This window comes from Manis pentadactyla, chromosome 3 (assembly GCF_030020395.1).
Source record: "Manis pentadactyla isolate mManPen7 chromosome 3, mManPen7.hap1, whole genome shotgun sequence".
Taxonomy (NCBI): domain Eukaryota; kingdom Metazoa; phylum Chordata; class Mammalia; order Pholidota; family Manidae; genus Manis; species Manis pentadactyla.
In genome coordinates, this window is record NC_080021.1 from 178,669,490 (window position 1) to 178,694,657 (window position 25,168).

Below are 25,168 nucleotides of genomic sequence, written 5' to 3' on the forward strand. Positions count from 1 at the left end.
ACTAAAGTTTTAAAGGTTTTGTTGAACATGCCCTCCTTTTAAGACACCAGAAAATTTAAATGTCTCAGCAGAGTTTCCAAATCATGGTCTTAATATGAGTCCCAAAGAAAATGTTTTATGAAAAAAATGAAACTTGTCTATTCATTAGTGGGAGCTTCCTCTCTCAGGTAAGTCTGAGTCATATTTCAGGCCTGTATCATTTGAGGCTGTGCAGATCATCATGTCAGTCATTCTAGATTTTGAACTTGTGTCATATATTCTCATTTCTGAAGAAGTGCTCCAAAGTGTGCAGCTCTCGGCACTATGAGAAAAAGATGTGTCTGATACGCCTTCTAATGGATGAAAGTAAGACAGAGTTGCCAGCTCTGGGTTGATGGAGTATTGACTCTCACATTTTTTAGAACTGAAAAAGAAAACAAGAATTATTTTAAATTATGTGCATTTGCAATTCAACTTAGAAAAGCATCATGAAAATTAAAATATATGCATTCTGTCCAATGTATTGGTTACTTGGTATAACACTATATAAATGAATGAAAAATGTTAGCCCTAAGCAGATGTGCTGCCTAGAGTTCAAAGCCTTTCTGTTCCAAGGCTATTAAAAAAAGGCTGCATACCTAGATTCTCTACATCCTTTCCAATTTAATAGGGTTATTTCTATCTCTAGATGACTATTTTAATATTGCAGAAAAGTTCAAGTAAGATAGTCCCTGAGAGAAAGCCTTTCGGAAGAGAGGAAATGGAACCAAACTGAATACCTTATAAATAAATTCGGGTGTCATATTTTCCTACCAATCTACTAAAAAAGAGGAGGGTGAGAGCTCCACATCACGCATTTTAAAGACTTCTGAGGTCTGTAGATTTACCTTATTGTCTTCAGTTTGTACAGCATGGCACTACAGATTGCCAAGAGGAGAACGAAAAGGAAAAGGGTCATCAAAGAGACACCCAGCATTAATTTTAACTTGAGGGCCTCTAGTGGTGACAGGCTGTCACTTGTATCACTCAAATCAGAGCCTAAGAGGAAAGAAAAAAATGCAATGGGAAAGAGTAACTGTGCTCAGCATGCTTTCCTGGAGAAGACTGCAAAGTAACTGAAGAGAAGCCTTCATTACCCAGAGCTTTCACTGCTCACTCCCCAGTACCCTCGCGCCATGCCGAAGTGGCTATGGGCTACTCCCAGTGGCCAAATACTCTAAGCTTTTCCCATCTGACCTGCGTGGCAATCCTGGGGAATCTGTCCTTAGCTCCATTTTACAGGATCACAGAACTTAATGAATTTGCCCAAGGCACATAGCTAATAAGCGGCAAAATCTGGTTTCAAACCCAGGTTATTGAATGTTAAATGTGTATGGAGCAGACCTCCTCCCTGACTAATAAAAACCAGTTCAATACTCTAATGGGATTACTATTAAAAATATGATAAACTTAATGTGCAAAAGATTAGTTCTTCAGGAGAGAAAGATGCAGTCCTACTGTTGGACATGCACTGACTTCTTTATTTTAAGCTGAAGGATGGTGTGTCTTTCTTTTAAGCTAAAAAGATGCCTCTTCCACGAGGCTTAAGAACTGAATTTGCCATTTTATTATTGAAATCAAACCTAGTGTCCTTGATGTTAAAAAAAGAAATAGAAACTTATTTAATTTTCTAAAATAAGTTATATAATAAAACTCATGTCCAGATCTAAAAATGTCAAGTCTTTTTAACTAAATCTATTAATGAAAGTATCTTTACTACCAAATTTTATGTTTTTCCAAATATGTGTCTGACTCAATAGACATTTGACGGTGACTTTAATGACCATGTTAGTATTTCTTCCCTTTCCCCCAACTTCTTCCCACCCAAAAATTCCAAGGGTTTTCATTATTTTCTAGATAATGTTTTGGTAATAAGCAATAACAAGGCCACATTTCTATATTCTCTGATATTTAAAAATTGTAACTGTCGAAGTGCAATCTTAGACCAAGTCAAGTGAAATGTGCATAGTTGTCAATAACTGATATCTCGACTTTGAGGCAGGTTATTTTAGGATTTGTGTAAAATGCAATGTGCTCCTGAATTACTTTGCTACTTCTTAAAAGAATTTTTGAAAAGAAGCATGTTTTGTAAGTACATTTTATCAATGCACTGGGCAAAATTAGAAGGGTTTGGAGTTCCTAACCACTGGAAATTATGGAAGAGCTCATTAAAAATTTGGACAGGTTTTCTAAGTCTCAGTTCCCTTATCTGTAAAATGGAGATAATAACTGACTTCATGGAGTTACCATGAGGACTCACATAATGTAGGTAAAGTACTAGGCATGTAGTATATGCTCAATATGTGATAGAAAATCAATCATGCTCACTGGAATTACTTGAAAAGACAAAATATTTCTACAGTGACCCAGCATTTGTCATTCCTACATATAACTTTTCTGAACAGAGAATAATTGCTCTATTCTCTTGAAGCACTGCAAGGCAAGTAGCTGTACTTGTCAACAAATCCCTAGCAGAGTAGAGGTGACAGGCTTTAGATGCATTACTGGATGTTATTTCTTTTTCAATAGTTCATTTGTAGGATAGAGGTTTGGGAGAAATTAATATATTGCCTTGTCATGAAATTTTCCATTTAATCCAGTTGTTACTCATACAAATATAACTAATCCATTAATGAAAACTATTGCATTCAGCAGTAGGACTTAACTCATTTCATTGCTGGTGGAATGCAAAATGGCATAGGCACTTTGGAGGACAGTTTGGTGGATTCTTAAAAAGCTAATCATAGTCTGCAATCATGATCCATTTCAACCCAAATGAGTTGAAAACTTATATCCACAGAAAAACCTACACATTATAGCAGCTTTATTCATTACTGCCGAAAATTGGAAGCAATCAAGGTACCCTTCAATAGGGGAGCAAATAAACTGGTCAATCTATATAATGGAATATTTATTCAGTGAAGAAATGAACTACCAAGCCCTGAAAAGACATGGAGGAACCTTAAATGCATATTGCTAAGTGAAAGAAGCCACTCTGAAAAGGCTACAAACTGTATGTTTCCAACTATATGACATTCTGGGAAAGGTAGAACTGCAGAAAGTGAAAAGATCAATAGAAGTTACAGAACAGGAAGATGGAACTAGTCTCTGCAATAAGGTTAACTGTAGAACAATGCTTAGGAAACATGACTTTCCTAAAACAGTAAATGTCCCCTCTGATATGTTAGCCATCATGCTACCTCCTCACATACACTACACCTTACTAGAGAAAACAGTATCACCATGCAGATACTAGAATGTCTGCTAGTATCTATATGTCCATTTAATTGAAGTATTGTTCTTACTTGGAATTGAGCGAAATAATTGATCTTTTCCTCCATCCACAGCTCCTGCCTCATTTAAAGCTGTTAAAACAATAAATAGGTGTTAGGGTAAAAAAAATTCACTTACTAAAATTATTGTCTGTGTGTGTGTGTTGTGTATAATATACACAGTTTATTCTCATTATTCACAGTAGTTATGTTCTATAAAGTCATGTGAACACTGAATTAGTGAACACTGACTTATTATTCATAGGGGAAATGGAAGGTTAGGTTCCTATGAGCCTCTGGTTATAACATTTCAGCAAACAATACATAATGTTGTTTTATACATGTTTCTGTTTAAAGACACTTTAGTATATATTGCTAATCATTAACTTGAATTCATCAACTGTACTATAATTCACACCTAAACAAAACTTATCTAACACATACATTTTGTCCATAAGGTACATCACAGCTTTCTTGTGCTTAGGAGCACTAACTAGCATTTTAATACTACACTTGGGGCCATTTTAAGTAGCAAAATCACCAATTTTGCTGTCCTCAAAATGACATTTATTGGAGCTGAAAAAAGAAGGCAGAGTGCTGCCTTATTCTAGCTCAGTTAAGAATGTGAGCATCAGGCAATTAAACCTCTTTGCTGCTCTGTGCATGTCCACAAATGACTGCAAAAGTGCTGCAAGTATTGATTTGAGGGGTTACAAACAAATTTTAGACATAAATTCACAAATACAGAATCTGCAAATAATGATCAACTTAATATGGTATATATTTCACAATTATAACATACATATATGTATGTGCTACATGACTTACATGTATACATGTGTGCATCGAGGTATGATAGAGATGTTTATCTAAGCATACACATGTGATATGCACATTACATTTATATGTGCATGCTTACATATTTGTGATACATACATTATCTTTGTGCATGCATATATTTTGACATGTGCTATGCATTCATGCATCTCCATGTGCCTATGTGCATACTGTTACACACATAAAAGGGGACTATACTGGGCAAGAGCCTTATTTAAAATTTTTAATCATAAATAAATTGAATGACTAAATTGCAACATTTATTCAATAAAATTTTGGGGGGAGAATCAAAATTTATAACATGATCAACTTCCTGTGTTTGTTTTGCATTTGTTACTACATGTGATGATATGGCTGCAAAATGGTGACTTATTAATCCCTAACATGAGAACTGTTTACACATATCTGGCCTTCTTACACAAGACTTTAGAAAATTAAAATATTTTCCCAGGTACCTAACTCCTATGAGTTTACCTTCAGCTAATATTGTCCAAAATTCAGGCACATTTGGACCCTGGGTTGCCTCTGTTTAAAAAACAAAATAGAAGAGGATAACAAAATGAGGTAATGTGGTTTTAGTAAATTTGTGATAGACCTTTCATTCATATATTTGTTTATTTAGTCATTTAACAGTTATACCTTGAGCTCCTAGCATGTGCCAGACCCTGTGGTTGGAGCTAAAGTTACAGAGATGAGCAAGACCCAGGCCTTATGCTCAAGGAACACACTCTTTATTTTGGAGGCAGACATGAATCACTGTTAATTATGATGCAGGATAATGAAGGCTTTAATAGAAACACACAGGTGATATGCACAGAGGCGCCTGATTAAACTTGCAAAGGCCAGAAACCCTTTGAAAAAGAATTGATGGTCCAGTATAGGCTTGAAGGCCTAGAAATTGTTTGCCAGGCAAATAAGGTTAGGGAGAGGTCATTCAGCTGTGAGAAAACTCAGATTCATAAGCAGGTTTGGTAGTCTGAGAGCTTCAGGTAGTCTGGTGTGAAGAATGTGGATGAGGAATGTGACCAGAGATGAGACTTGGACAGTTCCTGAGTGGCCAGATTATTTCAGACTTGAATGCCTGGTTAAGAAGTTAGAATATGACCCCAAACCTAGCAGTAAATTACTCAAGATATTTAAGAAGGGGGATATCAGGATGACTAAATATTTTTATAAATACATTAAAGAAGTGGATAAGGTTTTAAAAAATTATTTGTCGTGTTAAAGATGCAAACTTTTTCAGAGTAATCATATTAGGAACATACATGGACTTCATGAACTGGAGAAAATACGGTTTCATGTAATGACAGGTCCATTGTCTTCAATTAGATCACCTATTCAAGACCTTAGAGGAGAGCCATCCTGGGTTGCTATGTTTTCACAAATATTTTATAAGGAACAATATTCTTGGCAGGGAAGTAAAATGATGATTTTGTTTTTGCAACCTCTTATTCCCAAACCCCCCTACAAATAACCTTACAAAACACTGATAAATGATGCTAGGAAGGATGAGTTTATTCCTCGAGCAGGTCGAAATTTTTTATATTATAATTACATTAAAATGTATTAAGTATATTTATATGCTTAATATAAATATAAATGTAATATGTTTTATTAAAATAAAATTGTATTTTAAGAGATCACTTCTGTCCGTTGTCAGGTAAATCTGAAAAATGACTCTTAGATTTTCACCATTTAAAAGATTTTAGTGTGACTTTAAATTGTAGCAATACAAATTCTTTAAGCATGTTATTACTTTATGAAATACTCAGAGTAGCAAAACTTAAATTTTTAAGTCATATAATACACTCCAGGTATGACTACAGTCTAGTAACTTTAATACTTCGATTTCTTTTTTCAGTATTGTCTTCATTGAGGGCTTTTCCAGTAGGTAATGTAGTTGTTTCAGTGATGAGTTCATCTAGGAAATTAGATAATAGATTATCAGCATATAAAAATATTGACTCAATTCGTGATTAGGCATATTGTAAAATATGTTAACAACTCTGATTGCCTTCATAGTTTTAGGGACTAAATAATTGCTAATCAAACATCATTCTGTAGATTTCAATCTTGAGGGGCTTGCTCCTCTAGAATGTCCCTACTACGTCAGCCTATCTCCCTGTGTCAGAGCCCCATTTAAAATGGCAGAAATTTCTTATACTAATCCAATTGTCTTTAACAACCCTTTGGGGACATGAATTGTGGGAATAGATATTAGAGTTTTGGAATATCTTCCATGGGTCCTGTGGTCCTCAATAATCCCTCTCCTAAGAGAAGTTGAGGAACCTGGTCTGTTTAAGAGCTGGCTCTCTGTATCTTATCCCAAACAACTCAAGATGTTGTTTGCTGTGTACAAGCAAAATTCCCATGAGTGATTTGTCCAATTAATATATGCCCTTGAGATGTCTCCATCTCATTTATGTCTCAAGGATTGAAATTGCTCGAAGTATTCCATTATTGGCAAGTAGTTTTATTAATAATTAGGCATTACAGAATCTGGCTTTTCCAAGTATTGAAATTGCCATAGTCAGAAACATTCTCTTCCCTATTTCATTCTTGTTTCTTTGTCTTCTGTGTTATGCTTATGTGTTTCTTACAGATATAAGTTATTGACATTTCAAGGTGAAAGATGTGGTATATTTACTTTAGAGACTTTGAATGGCCTCCAAAGTCACATGTTGGCAAGAGTTTTAACTATTAAATTGTGGCTAGATGGTAGACAGATGCAGAAAGGAATAAAGAACACTTGAAGCTGAAGGTATAAAGCAGGAATAAAAATGTGGCTTCAAGAAAAACATGCACACCAAAAATAGGTGGTTAAGAAATCTAACAACCTCCTTGCCTTCTGAATGTATTAGTGCAATGGACACAGAGTCTCCTTATTTAGGAGCTAAGACTCCCTGACATTAGCTCCACTAAAATCATTTTCCCACCCAATAATGTCTAGTGTTGTTTTGAAATCTTGCTTTCATATTTGTGATGGCGCCTTTCAGTACTTACAGTTTCTTAGAGCAAAATTCGAATCTGTTGTTGCTTTCACAGAGATTTCAGACTGGGTGCCATTCGGATTCTGTGTCATGAACATATCTGAAAACATAGGATCAAAAGTTTTCAGCAGCCAGCTAAGTCATTTTTATTTTTCTACATTTTTCCTCATCTGAGTTTTCTCTTAAGACATACGTACAAATTCCAAGAAAAGAGTAACAAAGTGTTTGAGAGATTCTTCATCTGCAAAATAAGGCAGCAGGGAACCTCAAATAAATTTATGGGGAATAAAATATCCAAACTGATATCCTTATGCTAAATGACTTTCTGAGAAGAAATTATTGATGAAATTATGGAGAATCATATATTAGTACATAACAGGTATCAAAGTAGATTTGTAAATGTGTGATATTATCACTGTTTATATTGACTTTCAAAAAGTCAAGCAAGAAGCATTCATTTGCCCTTGAACCTTCTGTTAGACTATGGCACAGTTATGCTTAAAAAGCATATACTTCAGGCAGAAAGGATTAAAGATGGCAACATGAGAAGTGAGACAGAGGCCTCCTCCTAAAACCACATATAATATGAAAATATAATTAATACAACTAATCCTGAAAGAGCAACAGGACAGAAGGCTGTGCCAGACTTCATATACCTGGAAAAAAGAACAGACCTCACCAAAAAGGGTAATGTACCAAAGCCATGACCCAGCAGGACCCAAACCCTTCCCCCACCCCAGCTCACAGGCAGGAGGAAGAGAAATGGAGCGGAGAGAGAGTGGAGGCCTGGGACTGCTGAACACCTAGCCCTGGAGATCTGCTCTGGGAGCACAAAACTAAATTGCATGGTGCTCTGGTGATTAGTGGGCTTGGAAAGCTAAGACAGGCAGAATACCTGGAGAGACTGAGATTCTAGCTGCTTGTGGAAAACAGGGATCCATAACTGGCTGCTCTGGGACAAAAGAAACGTGGGAAGTCTGAGAGACTCTCTAACAGTGAGAGGGCTGCTAAAGGGGCAAGGACTGCATAGAGCTTACTGCTCAGGGGAAAGAGCAGGTAGACAAAATTGTCCGGGCGCACTCTGCCAGGCAGGTTGGGAATTTTCAGGAGCTTCAGGTGCTCCATCCCCCTGGCTGTATACACAGCTCCAAGGTCCTCCATCATGATATGCAGCCTTCTGTGCCTTCCTCCTGGCCAGCACACCCCTGGCTCACAAACTGGCAGCCCCTGCCCTGATATCAGGCCAGCCAGAGGGAAGCCCCACCTACAGCAACTATGAACACAAAGCATAGCAGCTTATACCTGTGTGTTCAGCACACTGGTTCTGGCAGTAGAGAAAGGAATAGCATCCAGGAAGCAGGAAACAGCTCTTTCCTCCCCCCAGGCACCAGTACGGCTCCCCTGTGTCCCTTGACATCACTCCAGGGACTGAGCAGGTCCAGAGAGTAGAGCTTCTGGGTACTAGAGGGCACCACATAAAAGTATGAAACATCAAAGGAAAGTGGTTCAAACCAAAATCCTACAAACACCAGAAACAGAGTCAAATGAAACCAATCTCATCAATTTTCCAGAAAGACATTGCAAAATAAAAATTATAAACATGCTCATGGAGGTACAGAAAAATATTCAAGAACTCAGGAATGATTTCCAGTTGGAAATCCAATCATTGAGGAATACAATGTAGGATTTTAAAAGCAGATTAGGTATGATGGAGGAGACAATAAATGAAATAGAAATCAGAGAAGAGGAATACAAAGAAGCTGAGGCACAGAGAAAAAAAGGATCTCTAAGAATGAAAGAATATTGAGACGACTGTGTGACCAATCCAAAAGGAACAATATTCATATTATAGGGATACCAGAAGAAGGAGAGAGAGAGAAAGAGATAGAAAGTGTCTTTGAGGAAGTAATTGCTGAAAACTTCCCCAATCTGGGGAAGGAGATAGTCTCTCAGACCATGGTGGTACACAGATCTCTGAACACAAGAGACCCAAGGAGGACAACATCAAGACATACAATAATTAAAATGGCAAAGATCAAGGATAAGGACAGAATATTAAAAGTAGTCAGAGAGAGAAAAAAGATCACATACAAAGGAAAACCCATCAGGCTTTGATCAGACTTCTCAGCAGAAACCTTACAGGCCAGAAGGGAGTAAGGTTTATACATGACATGATATATTGAATGCAATGAAGCAGAAGGGCCTCAGACCAAGAAATACTTTATCAGGCAAGATTATCATTTAAATTTGAAGAAGGTATTAAACATTTCCAGATAAGCAAAATCTGAGTGAATTTACCTCCCACAAACCATGGGTACAGTGTATTTTGGAGGAACTTCCATAAAAGGAAGTGTTCCTAAGGCTAAACAACTGTCACTAGGGGTAATAAAATCATAGTAAAGAAAGTAGAACAGTTAATTACTAAGCAAATTCAAAATTAAATCAACTACCCCCAAAGTCAGTCAAGGGATGTACAATGAGTACAGAATATGATACCTAATATATAAAGAATGGAGGAGGAAGAAAAAGGAGGAGAAAAAATAAAAAACCTTTAGATCGTGTTTGTAATAGCATACTAAGTGAGTTAAGTTCGACTGTTATATAGCAAGGAAGTTACCCTTGACCCTTTGGTAACCACAAATCTAAAGCCTGCAATGGCAATAAGTACATACCTAGTGATAATCACTCTAAATATAAATGGACTGAATGCACCAATCAGAAGACATAGAGTCACTGAATGGATAAAAAACAAGACCCATCTATATGCTGCCTACAAGAGACTCACTTCAAACCCAAAGACATACACAGACCAAAAGTGAAGGGATGGAAAAAGATATTTCATGCAACTAATAGGGAGAAAAAAGCAGGAGTTGCAGTACTTGTAGCAGACAAAATAGACTTCAAAACAAAAAAAGTCACAAGAGACAAAGAAGGACATTACATAATGATAAATGGGTCAATCCAACAAGAAGTATAACTTTTATAAATATCTATGTACCCAATACAGGAGCACCTACATATGTGAAACAAATAGTAACAAAATTAAAAGGGGAAAGAGAATGCAATGCATTCATTCAAGGAGACTTCAACACTCCACTCACTCCAAAGGACAGATCAACCAGACAGAAAATAAATAAGGACACAGAGGCACTGAACAACACATTAGAACACATGGACCTAACAAACATCTACAAACTCTACCCTCAAAAGCAGCAGAATACACATTCTTCTCAAGTGCACTTCGAACATTTTCAAAAAGAGCCTCAGCAAATTAAAAAAGATTGAAATTGTACCAACCAGGTACTCAGACCACAAAGGTATGAAATTAGAAATAAATCATGCAAAGAAAATGAAAAATCCCACAAACACATGGAGGCTTCACAACATGCTCCTAAATAACCAATGGATTAATGAACAAATAAAAACAGAGATCAAGCAATATATGGAGACAAATGACAACAATAATTCAACACCGCAAAATCTGTGGAATGCAGCAAAGGCCGTGCTAAGAGGAAAGTATATTGTAATACAGGCCTACCTCAGGAAAGAAGAACAGTCTAAACTCACAATTTAAAAAAACTAGAAAAGGAAGAACAAATAAGGCCCAAAGTCAGTAGAAGGAGTGATATAATAAAGATTACAGCAGAAATAAATAAAATTCAGAAGAATAAAACAATAGAAAGAATCAATGAAAGCAAAAGCTGGTTCTTTGAGAAAATAAACAAAATATATAAACCCCTAGCCAGACTTATCAAGAAAAAAAAAGAGTCTACACACATAAACAGAATCAGAATTGAGAAAGGAAAAATCACTACAGACACCACAGAAATACAAAGAACTATTGGAAAATACTATGAAAAATTACATGCTAACAAACTGAATAACCTAGAAGAAATGGTCAACTTTCTAGAAAAATACAACCTTCCAAGGCTGACCCAGGAAGAAACAGAAAATCTAAACCTACCAATTAACAGCAACAAAATTGAACTGGTAATTAAAAAATGACCCAAGAACAAAATTCCCAAACCAGATGGTTTCACTGCTGAATTTTATCAGACATTTAGAGAAGACATAATACCCATTCTCCTTAAAGTTTTCCAAAAAATAGAAGAGGAGGGAATATTTCCAAACTCACTCTATGAAGCCAGCATCATTCCAATACCAAAACTAGGCAAAGGCACCACAAAAAAAGAAAAGTACAGACCAATATCCCTGATGAACATAGATGCAAAAATACTTAACAAAATATTAGCAAACTGAATTAAAAAATACATCAAGAGGTTCATACACCATGATCAAGTGGGATTCATCTCAGTGATGCAAGGATGGTACAACATTTGAAAATCCATCATCATCATCCACTACATCATCAAAAAGAAGGACAAAAACCACATAATCACCTCCATCGAAGCAGAAAAAGCATTCACAAAATTCAACATCCATTCACGACAAAAACTCTCAACAAAATGGGTATAGAGGGCAAGTACCTCAACATAATAAAGGCCATATATGACAAACCCACAGCCAACATCATACTTAACAACTAGAAGCTGAAAGTTTTTCCCCTAAAATCAGGAACAAGGCAAGGATGCCCACTCTCCCCACTTTTATTCAAAATAGTTCTGGAGGTCCTAGCCACAGCAATCAGACAAAACAAAGAAATAAAAGGCATCCAGATAGCTAAGGAAAAAGCCCATGTGGCCTGTTTGCAGATGACATGATATTGTACATAAAAAACCCTAAAGAATCCACTCCAAAACTACTAGAACTAATATCTGAAATCAGCAAAGTTGCAGGATACAAAATTAATACACAGAAATCTGTTGCATTCCTATACACTAATGATGAACTAGCAGAAAGTGAAACCAGGAAAACAATTCCATTCACAATTGCATCAAAAAGAATAAAAAAGCTAGGAATAAACCTAACCAAGGAAGTGAAAGACCTATTATACACTGAAAACTACAAGACACTGATGAGAGAGATTAAAGAAGATACCAATAAATGGAAACACATCCCATGCTCATGGATAGGAAGGATTAGTATTGTCAAAATGGCCATCCTGCCTAAAGCAATTTACAGATTCAATGCCATTCCTATCAAAATACCAACAGCATTCTTCAATGAACTAGGGAAAATCTTTCTAAAATTCATATGGAACCACAAAAGACTCCAAATAGCCAAAGCAATCCTGAGAAGGAAGAATAAAGCTGGAAGGATAATGCTCCCCAACTTCAAGCTCTACCGTAAAGCCACAGTAATCAAGACAATTTGGTACTGGCACAAGAACAGACCCATAGACCAATGGAACAGATATAAACCCAATCATATATGGTCAATTAATATGTGATAAAGGAGCTGTGGACACACAATGGGGAAATGACAGCCTCTTCAACAACTTATGTTGGCAAAACTGGACAGCTACATGCAAGAGAATGAAACTCGATTACTGTTTAACTCTATACACGAAAGTAAACTCAAAATGGATCAAAGGTCTGAATGTAAGTCATGAAACTATACAACTCTTAGAAGACAACATAGACAAAAATCTCCTTAATATAAACATGAGTAACTTCTTCCTGAATGCATCTCCTCGAGCAAGAGAAACAAAAGCAAAAATGAACAAATGGGACTACATCAAACTAAAAAGCTCCTGTAGACAAAAGACACCATCAACAGAACAAAAAGTCATCCTACAGTATGGGAAAATATATTTTTAAATGACATATCTGATAAGGAGTTAACATCCAAAATATATAAAGAACTCATACTCCCAACACTCAAAAAGCAAATAACCCGATTAAAAAATGGGTGGGGAATATGAAGAGACAGTTCTCCAAAGAAGAAATTCAGATGGCCAACAGACACATGAAAATATACTCCATATCACTAATTATCAAGGAAATGCAAATTAAAACCACAATGAGATATCACCTCACACCACTTAGGATGACCAGCATCTAAAAGACTAAGAACAACAAATGCTGGCGAATTCCTACACTGGTGGTTGGAATGTAAGCTGGTTCAACCATTGTGGAAAGCGGTATGGAGGTTCCTCCAAAAACTAAAAATAGAAATATCATTTGACCCAGGAATTCCACTCCTAGGATTTTACCCAAAGAATACAAGTTCTCAGATTCAAAAAGACATATGCACCCCTATGTTTATCACAACACTGTTTACAATAGCCAAGATAAGAAAGCAACCTAAGTGTCCATCAGTAGAGGAATGGATAAAGAAGAGGTGGTACATACACACAATGGACTACTATTCAGCCATAAGAAACAAATATATCGTACCATTTGCAATGACATGGATGATGGTGGAGGATATTATGCTCAGTGAAATAAGCCAGGTGGAGAAAGACAAGTGCCAAATGATTTCCCTCATTTGTGGAGTATATCAATGAAGCAAAACTGAAGGAACAAAACAGCAGCAGACTCACAGAATCCATGAAGGGACTAGCAGTTACCAAAGGGGAGGGTTATGGAAGGGTAGGTGGAGAGGGAGAGAGAAGGGGATTGAGGGGTATTACGTACACATGGGGTCAGGGGGTCACAGTGAAGACAGTGTAGCACAGAGAAGACAAGTAGTGACTCTATAGCATCTTACTACATAGATGGACTGTGACTGTAATGGGATATGGGGAGAACTTGATAATATGGGTGAATGTAGTAACCACATTGTTTTTTAATGTGAAATGTTTATAAGCCTTAATAAAAAAAAGCATATACTTCAGCAATCATCAAGGAGTCCCATATACATATACTTTACATATGCACATTAAGAATGGTGGGATTGGTTGTAATTCAAATCTAAGGCACATATACACCTAACCAGAGTCTAAATTGGATCAAGATGGCAGACTGAACATATGAATACATCTTCTCTTTCCAAAACCTTATGAATAACAGAAAATTTTATACACACATGAATGTGTATATGTGTTTAATACCTACATATATATTCATTCTCCTTAGTGCACACACACTCAGACACTCACACACACACACACACAGTGCCATTAATGCATCAGAAAATTTTGAGGAATTTCTGAGCTAGATCTATGAAGATAAAGAAAAGGAAATCACAGCCAGACATTCTTATTATGAGTTATAAAGTTATAAAAATTAAAACAGTGTGGTATTTTTTCAGGAAAAGACATCAAATAAATAATAAAAAGGTAGGAATTGACCCATTTTCAATTTAGAATTTAGATGATATTAAATGTCAATTTCTTATCAGTCAGGAATTAGTTTAGATATTTGGTGGTTCTCCTTGGAAATATTGTTGTATGCCTATTTTATATCATGTACAAAAATAATTTAAGACCTTGGAGTTAAAAACAAAAATATGGAATTATTTCAAAAAAATTAGAAAAATAATTTAATATATTAGAGTAGATAAGGCCTTTCTAAGTAAGATACAAAATGAGGAAATTATAAAGGAATGCATCAAAAACTGATTTTATAAAATTTAAAATTTTCACTGTGATTAAGATACCTAAAGAAGTTTTAACAGACTGACAGAAAATACTTGATACTTTTAACATAGAGAAAACACCTATATACTAAATATAGAGTCCCTACAAATAAACAAAAATATAATCTAATAAAAAATGGACCAAGGATATGAATAGGGAAATCACAGAAGTAGAAATAAAAATGTCCAATAAATACCAAGAAAAATACTCAACTTCACAATAAGAGTGCACATTAAAATAGCAATGAAAATTTCACACATATTCACAAAATACGATCAACAACATTTATTGTAGATGAAACTGTGGAGCATTCTTGGGGGGTGAAAATTGGTAGGTACTTTTTGGAGGGCACTTTGGTGGTATCTGTCAATATTGTAAAAGATATACCCTGTATTCATCAATTTCAGTACTTGGTGTCTATTCAAGGAGAAATACACCCATGTGTAGCGAGAAGAATGCGCAAGAGAAACCCGCATGTAATGTGTGTCTATAAGAAGGAAGTGGATAAGTTATGGAACACCATTTTATGAAATACTATGTAGCTATTAAAAATGAGGCAGATGTGAAAAGAGTTCCAGAGTAGATAAATGAGAAAAAAAAGTTGTAATACCATTATTTAGTATGATTCCATTTATGTTGTATCTGTGTGTATGCATGTGTGTGTAAGAAATATTTTTCTTTCATCAAAGTAATCATCAGGGTCTTGATTTATTTACCCTCTGATTAATTCAAAACAGAGGTACATCCTGCAAAAGAAACGATTGTACCATTTTGCTCACAGTAGCAGCAGTCTGGAGGTAAACAGATTAGATGCCCCCTTGACTCTGCTCCATGGGGGCTATGAAACGAGGCACTTGTCCTCTCTGGGCATCGGAGGTCTTTTCGACCACAAAAGAGGGATATTGATTCATCAAAGAAAAAAACAGAAATACAACTTATGTATTATAATTAATTTTCATGTATATCTTGATTATATTTCTGTTTTTTCTTTGTTAAAGATCCCAGGATGATTAGATTTAATCTTTTCTATTTATTTGTTTTTGTAACAAGAGTATCTTAAGACCTTTTCACTGCTTAGAATGGTAGATCTTATAAGGACATAAAAAGAAAGCCCATTAGGAATGGTGAATGAAGTTTAATAGACTTTCTGAATATCTCAAAGTCATCTTTTTATGGGCTGAATTTGATGCTCCCCCAAAAAGATATGTTGAAGCTCTAACCCCCCCAGTACCCCTCAGAAGGCAACCTAATTTGGAAACAGGGTCACTGAAGATGCAATTAGTTTAGATGGATAGGATTCGCTTCTAATCTGCTATGAACAGTATCCTGCAAGAAGAGGGACAGTTGGACAAAGGAAGAATGGCACATGAAGGCAGAGGCAGAGACTGGAGTCCTGCTACCACAAGCCCAGGAGCACCTGGGGCTCCTGGAGCTGCCAGGGACAAGGAGAGAGCAGGGTATGGCCAAACGCTGATTTTGGATTACTGGCCACAGAACTATGAGAGGATAAATTTCTGTTGCTTTGAACCACGTAGCTTGTGGTACTTGGTTTCAGCAGCCCTGGGAAACTGATACGTACCCCCAGATAAATTTTGGCTTATGCACCATAGAATTAGGTCAATTGTTACTAATGTGAATACAGAACCATAATGTCATGATGAACCCTATGGTAATGACAGACAGTTACTGAGAGAACCCTGTTAAACATCGTAACATCTCAAGAAAAAAGTTGTAGGAGGAAATAAAAATTTCATTTTACACACTGAAACATCTATAAGACAAATTAGAATTTAAGAAGTAGGAAATACAATGATGGATAAGGGTTTCAGGAGTTAAAATAGATCAACCCAGTACGATCAGCCTTTGTGTGTGTATTGCTATTAACCTTAAAGACCTACATTGTTTTATATCTTTAAAATGATCGGCATTTTTCTCATTAGCAGGAATGATATCCATACTGTTCTCATCCGGTTTATCTTCTGGTGGAGTTAGAGGGCTGTAGGTCTCTGGAAAAGCATGACACAACCTAGATCAGAATTACATTGATTTCTTGTACTACTTTCTTTTTCTAACTGCATTTCTTCCCAAAGGATTTGAGGCAGAGATTTAAAATCTACATTATACCATATTTCTATCAGTAAACTTTATATCATTCTATAGAAAATTGCCACATACCAGTTTTCTAGGATAACGGGTCACCTTTCTTATCTGCTATTTCTGTGAAAGCTTTAAATGCTTACTCACCTTCATCAGAATTCATATCGCCAATGTCTGAGGAAAAAACCCCAGATACAAAAACAAACAATATCAAATTCATTGGGAACATGATGTGATTTATCCAGTAATCTGCTGTGTCTCCTCGGAGTCTCTTTCCTGTCGCCCTGCAGGCCCTATGACTGACCAGGACATTGTGACATCATTGCCGAATGGAGCTCAGAACGCCAGGAGGAGCTTCTTAAAGCTTTGTGACTCAGTCTGATCCCTATTTTATCGTAGGTGTTATGATGGCTTTTAGTTCAAAAAAAATAAAACATTATAATATTTTCTTTGAAAATTAGGAAATATGTTTTCATGAAACAATGTGAATTATTGTTCCCTGGATTGTAAAGAACCACTAATACTTGTGATTGTGAAATGAGAACAGACCTTTGCGGTTTTCAAAGCATTCCAATATTGTATGTTTTTTTGGATAAGTGCAATTAAAAAGTATCTGTTAAAAACTAATGAGAGATACCAAGATTCAATCCAAATGCTCTGCAAGTTCTGCTTCATGGGCCATCTTCACTACAATTCTTTAGCAAAAGTTTTTTGTAACTCATTTTTTTAAGATTAAGACCTATATTCTTCAAGAAATATAAAATACTTGTTTGGCTTAAAACATTTTCATCAGTGAAGCCTATCTTTTACCTCATATACTGATTGAGAAAATTATCTAAAATTTAGCTGGTCAGAATAGGACTTAGAGATAATATTATCCTTATGTTTCTCGTGTAACTCATGTAATAAGCAATAACAGTAGCGAATCAAATGGATGATATCGCCAATATTGTTTTTCATGGTATTAAAGGATCACCTAACTTTCCCTCTCTCAATTTTAATTATTGTTGATGGATAGCCTCTCAGCATTAGATAGCATTCCTAATTCAAATGACACAAGCATCAGGAAAGAAAGCGTGAATTTTAAAAAGATATGAAGGTTTTTTTCAGTGAAATGAAGGTTCACAAATTAAATCCAACCTGTGGTCTCTACTGGGCATGCCTGATGAATTTTAGAGGGTGGTCGCACCAGGAGTGCGATTACGCGAGAGGATGAGGGAGAGCAGGGGAACTTATTCTAAAGGAAAAGATGGTCAGGATCAAGGCCTCGGTCAACAGAAGGAAGGTGGTCCTGTGTGCAGCACTGATTTTCTTTTAGGCCCTCCAGCCTAGTCTTATGTGAGTGCTAGCCGGTGGGCAGGAAATGTGAGTAGAGAGCACTTGGCCAGCCTCGGAGCCCCTTACTTTGTATCTCTCTGGCAGGGTGCAACATAATAAAAGAAGAGAAACCTGAAGCAAGCAGGCCTCAGGTTGCTGCAAACCGCTGCATAGCTTTGGGGGAGGTAGCTCAGCCCGGATGAAACTTGGCAGAAGACAGAAGTTCCCAGGGAGAGAGGGCGTCCAGTGGAGTTACCAGCTGTACCTAATGATTCAGAGCAAGCAAGAACCAACTGGAGGCACATGTTTACTACGGTAGGCCCAACGTCTGGCACAACGTGTGGCCCACAAAGGGCACTTGAAAAAATGAGTGAAAAAAAAGCACTTCATTTAGTTCAGAAAGCACTTAGTGTCAAAAGTCAACCAAGTGTTTTCTGATGACACAGATAAAAAATTTTCTTTGTTGCTTTATCACATATCCTGCTTATTTTCTGATATGACAAACCCTTTCTACAGGTGGTTGAATTGATAGCATATATATGGGAAATTTTTTTTGAAAATATTAAATTTCACGAAACTATGCTTGTTTAAAAATTGATTCTAATTTTCCTTTGTCCCATGATCAGGACCCTTTCTGGAACATATCACTAGGTGTTACGGGTTGAATTGTGTCCCTACCAAATTCATGTGTTGAATCCTAATCCCTGTAACTCAGACTGTCACTGTGTCTAGAGATGGGGTCATTGCAGACGTAATTCGTTAAAAAGAAGTCATACTGATGTAGTGTGGCCCCATACTGTGATTGGTAACTCTTATAAATAAGGGAGAGTTGGACACTGACACACACACGGGGAGCATGCCGTGTGAAGCGGCAGGCAGATGGGGATGATGCTGCAGAAATTAAAGAACACCAAATATTGTCAGCAGAACACCAAAAGCTAAGCGAGAGGGAGAGGCCCTCACAGTCCTCAGAAGGACCCAGCCCTGCTGACATCTTGGTCTTGGACTTCTAGACTCCAGAACTGTGAGTCAACAGATTTCTGCTGCTTAAGCCACTCAAGTCTGTGGCGCTTTGTTACAGCAGTCCTGGCACACTAATACGAAATAAACCCTTCGGTTCTTGGGACGAGATTATGCAAACTGAAATTGAATGTGTCCTCCCTGCATGTCCTCATCATTTTAGGCTGTAGTGAACCATTCCATAAATGTAAATATTGTATTTGCTCAATACATTAGAAACTTTGCTTTAAAAAGAAGGTGTATATTTATTTTCTGTGTATTTTAAGTCTTTAAGGGATGCCCTAAGAATCCATTGCTCATTCCAAGAATGTCATTAGATATACTTTATAATCTATGATTTTATTTCCTGAATAGTTTCATGTTTTTTGACTATGTCTGGATTACAAGCTTCTCTCTAATTTAGTGAGTATTCATAACTCTGTTTGGGGGGGAAGCACTTATCCTATTATCTATTATTTAGGGTTTTTTTTCCCCAATTTTCCTTATAACACTGAAGTAATGAACATATTTATGACTAAATATTTTTCAGCATGTATGGTTATTTCATTTAGATAGTTTCTTAAAAATGGAATTTCTGCCTTGAAACATATGAACACTTTCCAGGCTCTTGCTACTCATTGTTCCATGCTCGTCTTGGGCTTTCCCTGCCCCAGCCCTGGAACCAACCATTTCTCCCAGAATTCCTGATTCCTTTTAGTAGAAAATAGTATTCATATGCCAAGATCTGGACACTACATGTGCTCATTGAATTGGAGTGTCACCATTGTCAGGTCCTCTCAGGGGACAGAGAGAGGGAATATATTGCATGCCTAAGTGATTTGGGGACTAAGTTGGGCATGCTGGCAAAAGGTCATCTTAGTGAAATCTTACTGCGGGGGGCATGCTACAGACCTGGTAGGGTGGTGCTCTCCCAGTCCCACCAATGGAAGAAAGAGAAACTAGAAATGGACACCTGTAGATGGCTCTTACCTGCTCACTCTGTTTCCTAGTCCATAAAATCCAAAGCTCTGAGGATGAGTGGAAGGACTGTTGGCCATTCTTTCTAACCTGGGAAAAGTCTGACATGGGGCTTTCCTGATGAGAGGAGTTTAGTTCACATGGTGGGGGTGGGCAGCCAGTGAAGTGGCAGAGGGGCGTGGGGAGAGGAAAGGCCATGACCAGGCCTGGGATTTAGAAAGAACGGTCTGATTGTAGCTTGTGCAAGGTGGATGGTGGGAGAGGACCCTGGGGTCAGGGAGAGCCATGCAGGTTTTGTCGAGCCCTGGGCTTGAGGAAGGCAGGCCTAAGAAAGAGCAGAGGCTGTGGAAACAGAGGAAGAGGAGCCTCTTTGGCATTGAGGCTAATTTTCTAAGAAGAGTTTGGACAAATCTTTCCCCTAAATTAATGGAGCTTACTTGCTATTTTGTCTTCCCATAATCTCATTAAAATAAGGAGTCTGCCCTTCAGGACAGTCCTTCTAAGAATGGTGAAGAAAACAATACAATTTATTTTCCACTTTTTCTGAATAAGAGCTTTTTTTCTTCTGCCGCTAGGCGGACCTGTGTGTTCTGACAAGCTCTCCATTGGCAACAGCTGCTTCCTTCATTCTGTATTCAGGGATCGGCTGTACCTGAACTCTAGACATCTTTGTGTCCACTGCTCCCCCATGTGGCCCTAATGCAAATCACATCTTAACCAGACAGCTGGTACAAGACTGGATGCTGAAGATTTGTACATAAATGGGCAAAATTATTCTTCTCAAATGGCTTCCAAACCTAGGGATGAGAAAAAGCAAAGACAGATGACTGCACCTAGCTCAAAGCAAGGCACCTGAGGTTTTTGTACTGCCGCGCCGTGAAATCCATTGTAACTACGGCGTTTACAAGGAGGTTACTATATTGAATAAGAGCCTATTAAGAGTGCTCAGCACAGTATGGATGCAAATATCAACTGAATCGGATTGGACTTACCTATGTGTTTTCCAGTCTTGCAAATTCCTATTGCCAAATCTGAGAAGAAAATATTTACTTTACTCTTTTCAGTATGGAAGACTAAGTCTGGTTGGGACAGAAACTTTTGTGAGATGTTTGGAACGTGTGACCCACCTGAATCAAAAAGGCAGGTGCTTCCTGTACCCGATGGCAGTCATCATGTGGTTGAGTCTGAGCCCCTGTTGTCCTCCTTCTTCTCTGGGCAGGGCCCTGGTGAGCAACGTCTGCAGCAGGAGCAATAAGCGCACGTTTCCTCCCCTTCGACATGTCAATTTGACTATCTTGACATTCAGTGGCATTTTTCGCCTGACTCCCCTTCCCACACTGTGAAGGAAACCTTCATTTCACCTGTGTAACTTCTCATCTCTGCTTCCCGGGTTCCTCAGGGCTCTTAGGGAGCAATTTATTTTATGATCCTTATGGTATAAGAAGCTTTGTCACCAGGGTATCAAGTGAACAATCTAAAAAGAGGAACAGCTTTATAATAAGTAAAGTGTGTGTGTTGGAGGGGTTTAACAGTGGTCAAGAACAGGAGCTCTGGCGACAGACTACGGGGGTTCAAATGCCAACTCCAGCACTAACCATCTGACCTTGAACAAGAGTCTTACTCCTAATCCTCAATTTCCTCACCTGTAGAATGAGGTAACAATGAAATCTACTTCACAGGGTAGTGGTGAGGACTGATTCAGACAATCCAAGTAAAATGCTTGGCATGATGCCCTGCACATGTGAGAGTGACACTGCCCCGCTGGAGCTCATCAGTGCTCCCAGCATGCAAAGGCACAGCCTCCCCGTCTGCAGCAGATTACAGAACGCCCGTCACCAGTGCTTCCCTCAACCAACAGTTGTGAGAATGAGATGGTGAATATATGTCAAGTACTGAGCACGGGTGTGATATAATGAGTTGTAAAAAATACATATTTCCCAGTTATATTTGGTCTTCATCCACAGTTCCTGAAAACACTGCAGTCTTAAAGATGAAACAGGTGTATTGTCATGTTAATGAGAGACTCTGGACCCTCACCCAAGGTGAGGTTGAATCAGCCAATGGCCAATAATTCAGTCCATCATGACTATGCAATGAAGCCCTCACAAAACCCCTGAAGAGCTCTTTGCTCTCCCCCTCTGCTCTGCTGTGTCTGCTCTGCGCAGTTGGGTCCTGCTGCTCTGTCAGAGCGAGCTTCCAGGCTTGGGGATGCACAACGCCTCCACGTGCTGCTGAGCCAGGCAGCATGCTCCATGAAGATAGAAGCTCCTTTATTTGGGCCCTTGCCCTGTGTCTTTCTTCATCTGGCTGTTAACTTGTATCCTTTATGGTATCCTTTATTAAACTGGTAAACATAATTGTTTTTCTGTGAGCCACTCCCAGGAGGTTGTGAGAACCTCCAATCTGTAGCCGGGTAGGTCAGAAGCACAGGTTATAACTGCCTGGGGCTTGCAACCAGTGTCTGGAGTAAGTCATGCAGGGCAATCCTATAGGATATAGCCCTTAACCTGGAAATGTGGTACTGCCTCTGGGCAGATAGCATCACAACTGAGTTGAGTTCTCCAACACCCTGCTGTTGTTCAAGAATTGCTTGGTGTAAGTGTGGGAAGACCCCTTCCCACATATTTACACACACTGGAATTGGGTCTGGAAACCTGAATGGAGTTATACTACTATTACTGCTGGGTATATTATTGTTACTGTTATACATACACATAGGATAAAAACACACCATTGCCTTTGCTGTTGGATGAGTGGGAGTCATAACAGGGCTTAGCACAAAGTAGATTCTCAATAAATTCATTTCCAGCTGGAAAATGCTTTCGTATTTTCCTGAAAGCATTCAGTACACCCATCTGCTCTGCTTCTAGTCCTTTCCAACACAGTAACTCAGGAATCCATGAGCAGCAGAAGATGCTCATGTAAATATCACCTCATTTATTTTCCCTTCCTCTGGGCAATGGCTGAGGGGCTTGAGTATCCTCCTTTAAGTTTCTCTGTCCAAGTCACACAGGAATCTCTGTGCAATCACTTAGAAGAGATAATGCAAATTCCAGTTAAATGTCATGAGCCCAAGGGCAGCAAAATACTTCTTCTGAATGCAAACAGATGATGACAATAAATGGCTTATGGATCCTAGGGACTCGCAATTTTTTCTTTTATTTCAAAAGCATAAGCTCACAGGTTTTTGTTGAATTCAATGTCCAGATAATGCCCTGCCAGTACTTACCACCAAAGGCACAACTTATGTTACCTGCACAACCTCAGGAAGCTCAGGCCAAGATTGCAAGTGTGAAATGGAGCTCACCTTTTGAATGTACTTTCTTTAACTTCCATGCTTCAGTAGTCACTGAATCTAATAATTTGCTATTAAAAACCCCCAGTACCCCTACCTGTTCTTCTCTTGACAAATGCTGTCTCCTTCTATGTTTTCTAATTGAATCATTTTGTGGGCAATATCCATGGAGTCCTAGGAATGGGAAGGTACAAATTATTCATTTCACCACAGCATTTTTGTTTCATCCAGTCTCAAAATATAGGCCATCATTACATCCTGACATATAAAGATCTCCCAGTGGAACAGGAACTGGAGAACATTTATGCTTTGTTTAACTCCTGGTGACCTCAAAGGAAGCTGCACCAGTCAGGTGGATGGAATGGATATCGCTTTTCAAATGTAATGTGATTCCTATTTGTTTCTAAATTTTTAGTGTTCATATAGCCACGTATTTGATATTACCACTGAAGAATTAATGTCAGCTAATTTCTGTGGTTGAAAAGGAAAATAGGCAAAAAGTAACTGTGATGGTTTTCCAAACTTCTTTTTGTCAAAGTTATGACCTTCTGTTTGGGTGTTTTTACTCATTACTTCTTAAAAGTTTGCTTATTTTCCCATTGGGATGAGTGAAATGCATGCTTTTTTTTGTTTTCATTTCACAGCAGGGAGCAAGTTATAGACATTTCTTGTGTACCTTCCAATTGATCATAGGAACACCCTGCTCCTACCCTGGGTGGTTCCTCCCAGACTCCTGGACTGTTTGTCTCCTGCCCACTCAGGGACCCCATATTGGCCTCTGGGCTTACCATCACACCACTCACCACTCCACGGACTAGTCATTCTGACCTTCTTGGGTCCCCCTGTTAGGTTGGTTGTCCTACCTAATCTCTGATTTGGGGACCACTTTGTATTTGAGAATGCACATCATGTGAATAGAAATACTGTATGATCGCAGATGAACTGGGCATAGAAACACTAACGTAATCATATTAAGAAATGACCAGGAAAGAACCTGAAGGCTTAATTGCTACACTGGATGAGCCAGTGTCCATAGAAAGAAAGCCAATGTCAAGAACAGCACAGTGCCTAGTGGGTAAAGGTGATTCCTATGGTTAAGAATGTGAGCTCTGGAGCACACCTGTGTGGCATTAAATCTTGGTTCCATTACTTTCTTGCTTGTGACTTTAGGTATATTACTTAGGTAACATTGACTATAAAATGGGGATGGCCATAGAAAACCAATCTCATGGGGTTGTCACTAGCATTAAATGAAAGTATCCATGTAAAATGCTTAGAGTATAATTAGTCTACAGTATGCACTCAATAAATGATAAATGTATACTTTTAGCATTAGTATTATAAAATTAATATTATCAACATTAGATATTGCTTCTCATGAATCTCTATCAGACCCTAATCAGGCACCTATCAGTCATGAGAATTCATGCATTCATTCATCAAGGGTTTATTGAGTATCTACTATGTGCCAGACACTCTTCTAGGTGCCAGGGGTACATCAACAAACAAAAACAGAGATCCTTGATGTCATGGAATTCATATTCTTGTGGCAGAAGACATAAACCTAACCTAGGGGCAATAAATCTAACCAATAAACAAATAATTTAATATAAATAATGTGGGAAGAAGAAAATTTGAGCAGAAAGAGGGGCACTGTTGAGTCCTGGTGGGTACATTGATCTGCAGAGGCCTCAGTGAGCTGGAGACATTTGAGCAAAGACCCAAAGAGGGAAGAGTTAGCCATGAGGCTTTCTGGGAAAAGATCCCCGTGGTGGGGGAGCAGCTGTTGCAGAGGCCGTAAATGTGAAGTTGCCCAGCATGTGTGAGGCCAGCAAGGAAGCCAGGGGGGCTGGAATGGAAGGAAAAATGGGGAGCTGAGGCT

The 25,168-nt window shown here is 38.1% G+C and overlaps 1 protein-coding gene across 1 annotated transcript; it reads right to left on the minus strand.

Annotated features, from left to right (window-relative positions):
• Nucleotides 1–144: 144 nt before the first annotated feature.
• EQTN (equatorin) lies at nt 145–21,303 on the minus strand. Its single transcript, XM_057499404.1, has 6 exons — nt 21,149–21,303; nt 16,499–16,626; nt 7,131–7,217; nt 5,971–6,048; nt 867–1,017; nt 145–403 (listed from the first exon to the last, which is right to left on the minus strand). The coding sequence occupies exons 1-6, from the start codon at nt 21,301–21,303 to the stop codon at nt 145–147; spliced, it is 858 nt and encodes a 285-aa protein (XP_057355387.1).
• Between the last annotated feature and the right edge of the window lie 3,865 nt (nt 21,304–25,168).

What these genes read in the sequence shown, in the direction of transcription:
- EQTN (XM_057499404.1), bottom strand. Translation starts at nt 21,303, where the DNA reads ATGCCACTGAATGTCAAGATAGTCAAATTGACATGTCGAAGGGGAGGA. An exon ending in TTTTAAAGATATAAAACAAT is followed by an intron (nt 7,218 to 16,498) that starts GTAGGTCTTTAA and finishes CTATGTTTTCAG; the next exon opens with ATATGTTCATGACACAGAAT. An exon ending in TACTGAAAAAAGAAATCGAA is followed by an intron (nt 1,018 to 5,970) that starts GTATTAAAGTTA and finishes CTTTCCTCTTAG; the next exon opens with GCTCTGATTTGAGTGATACA.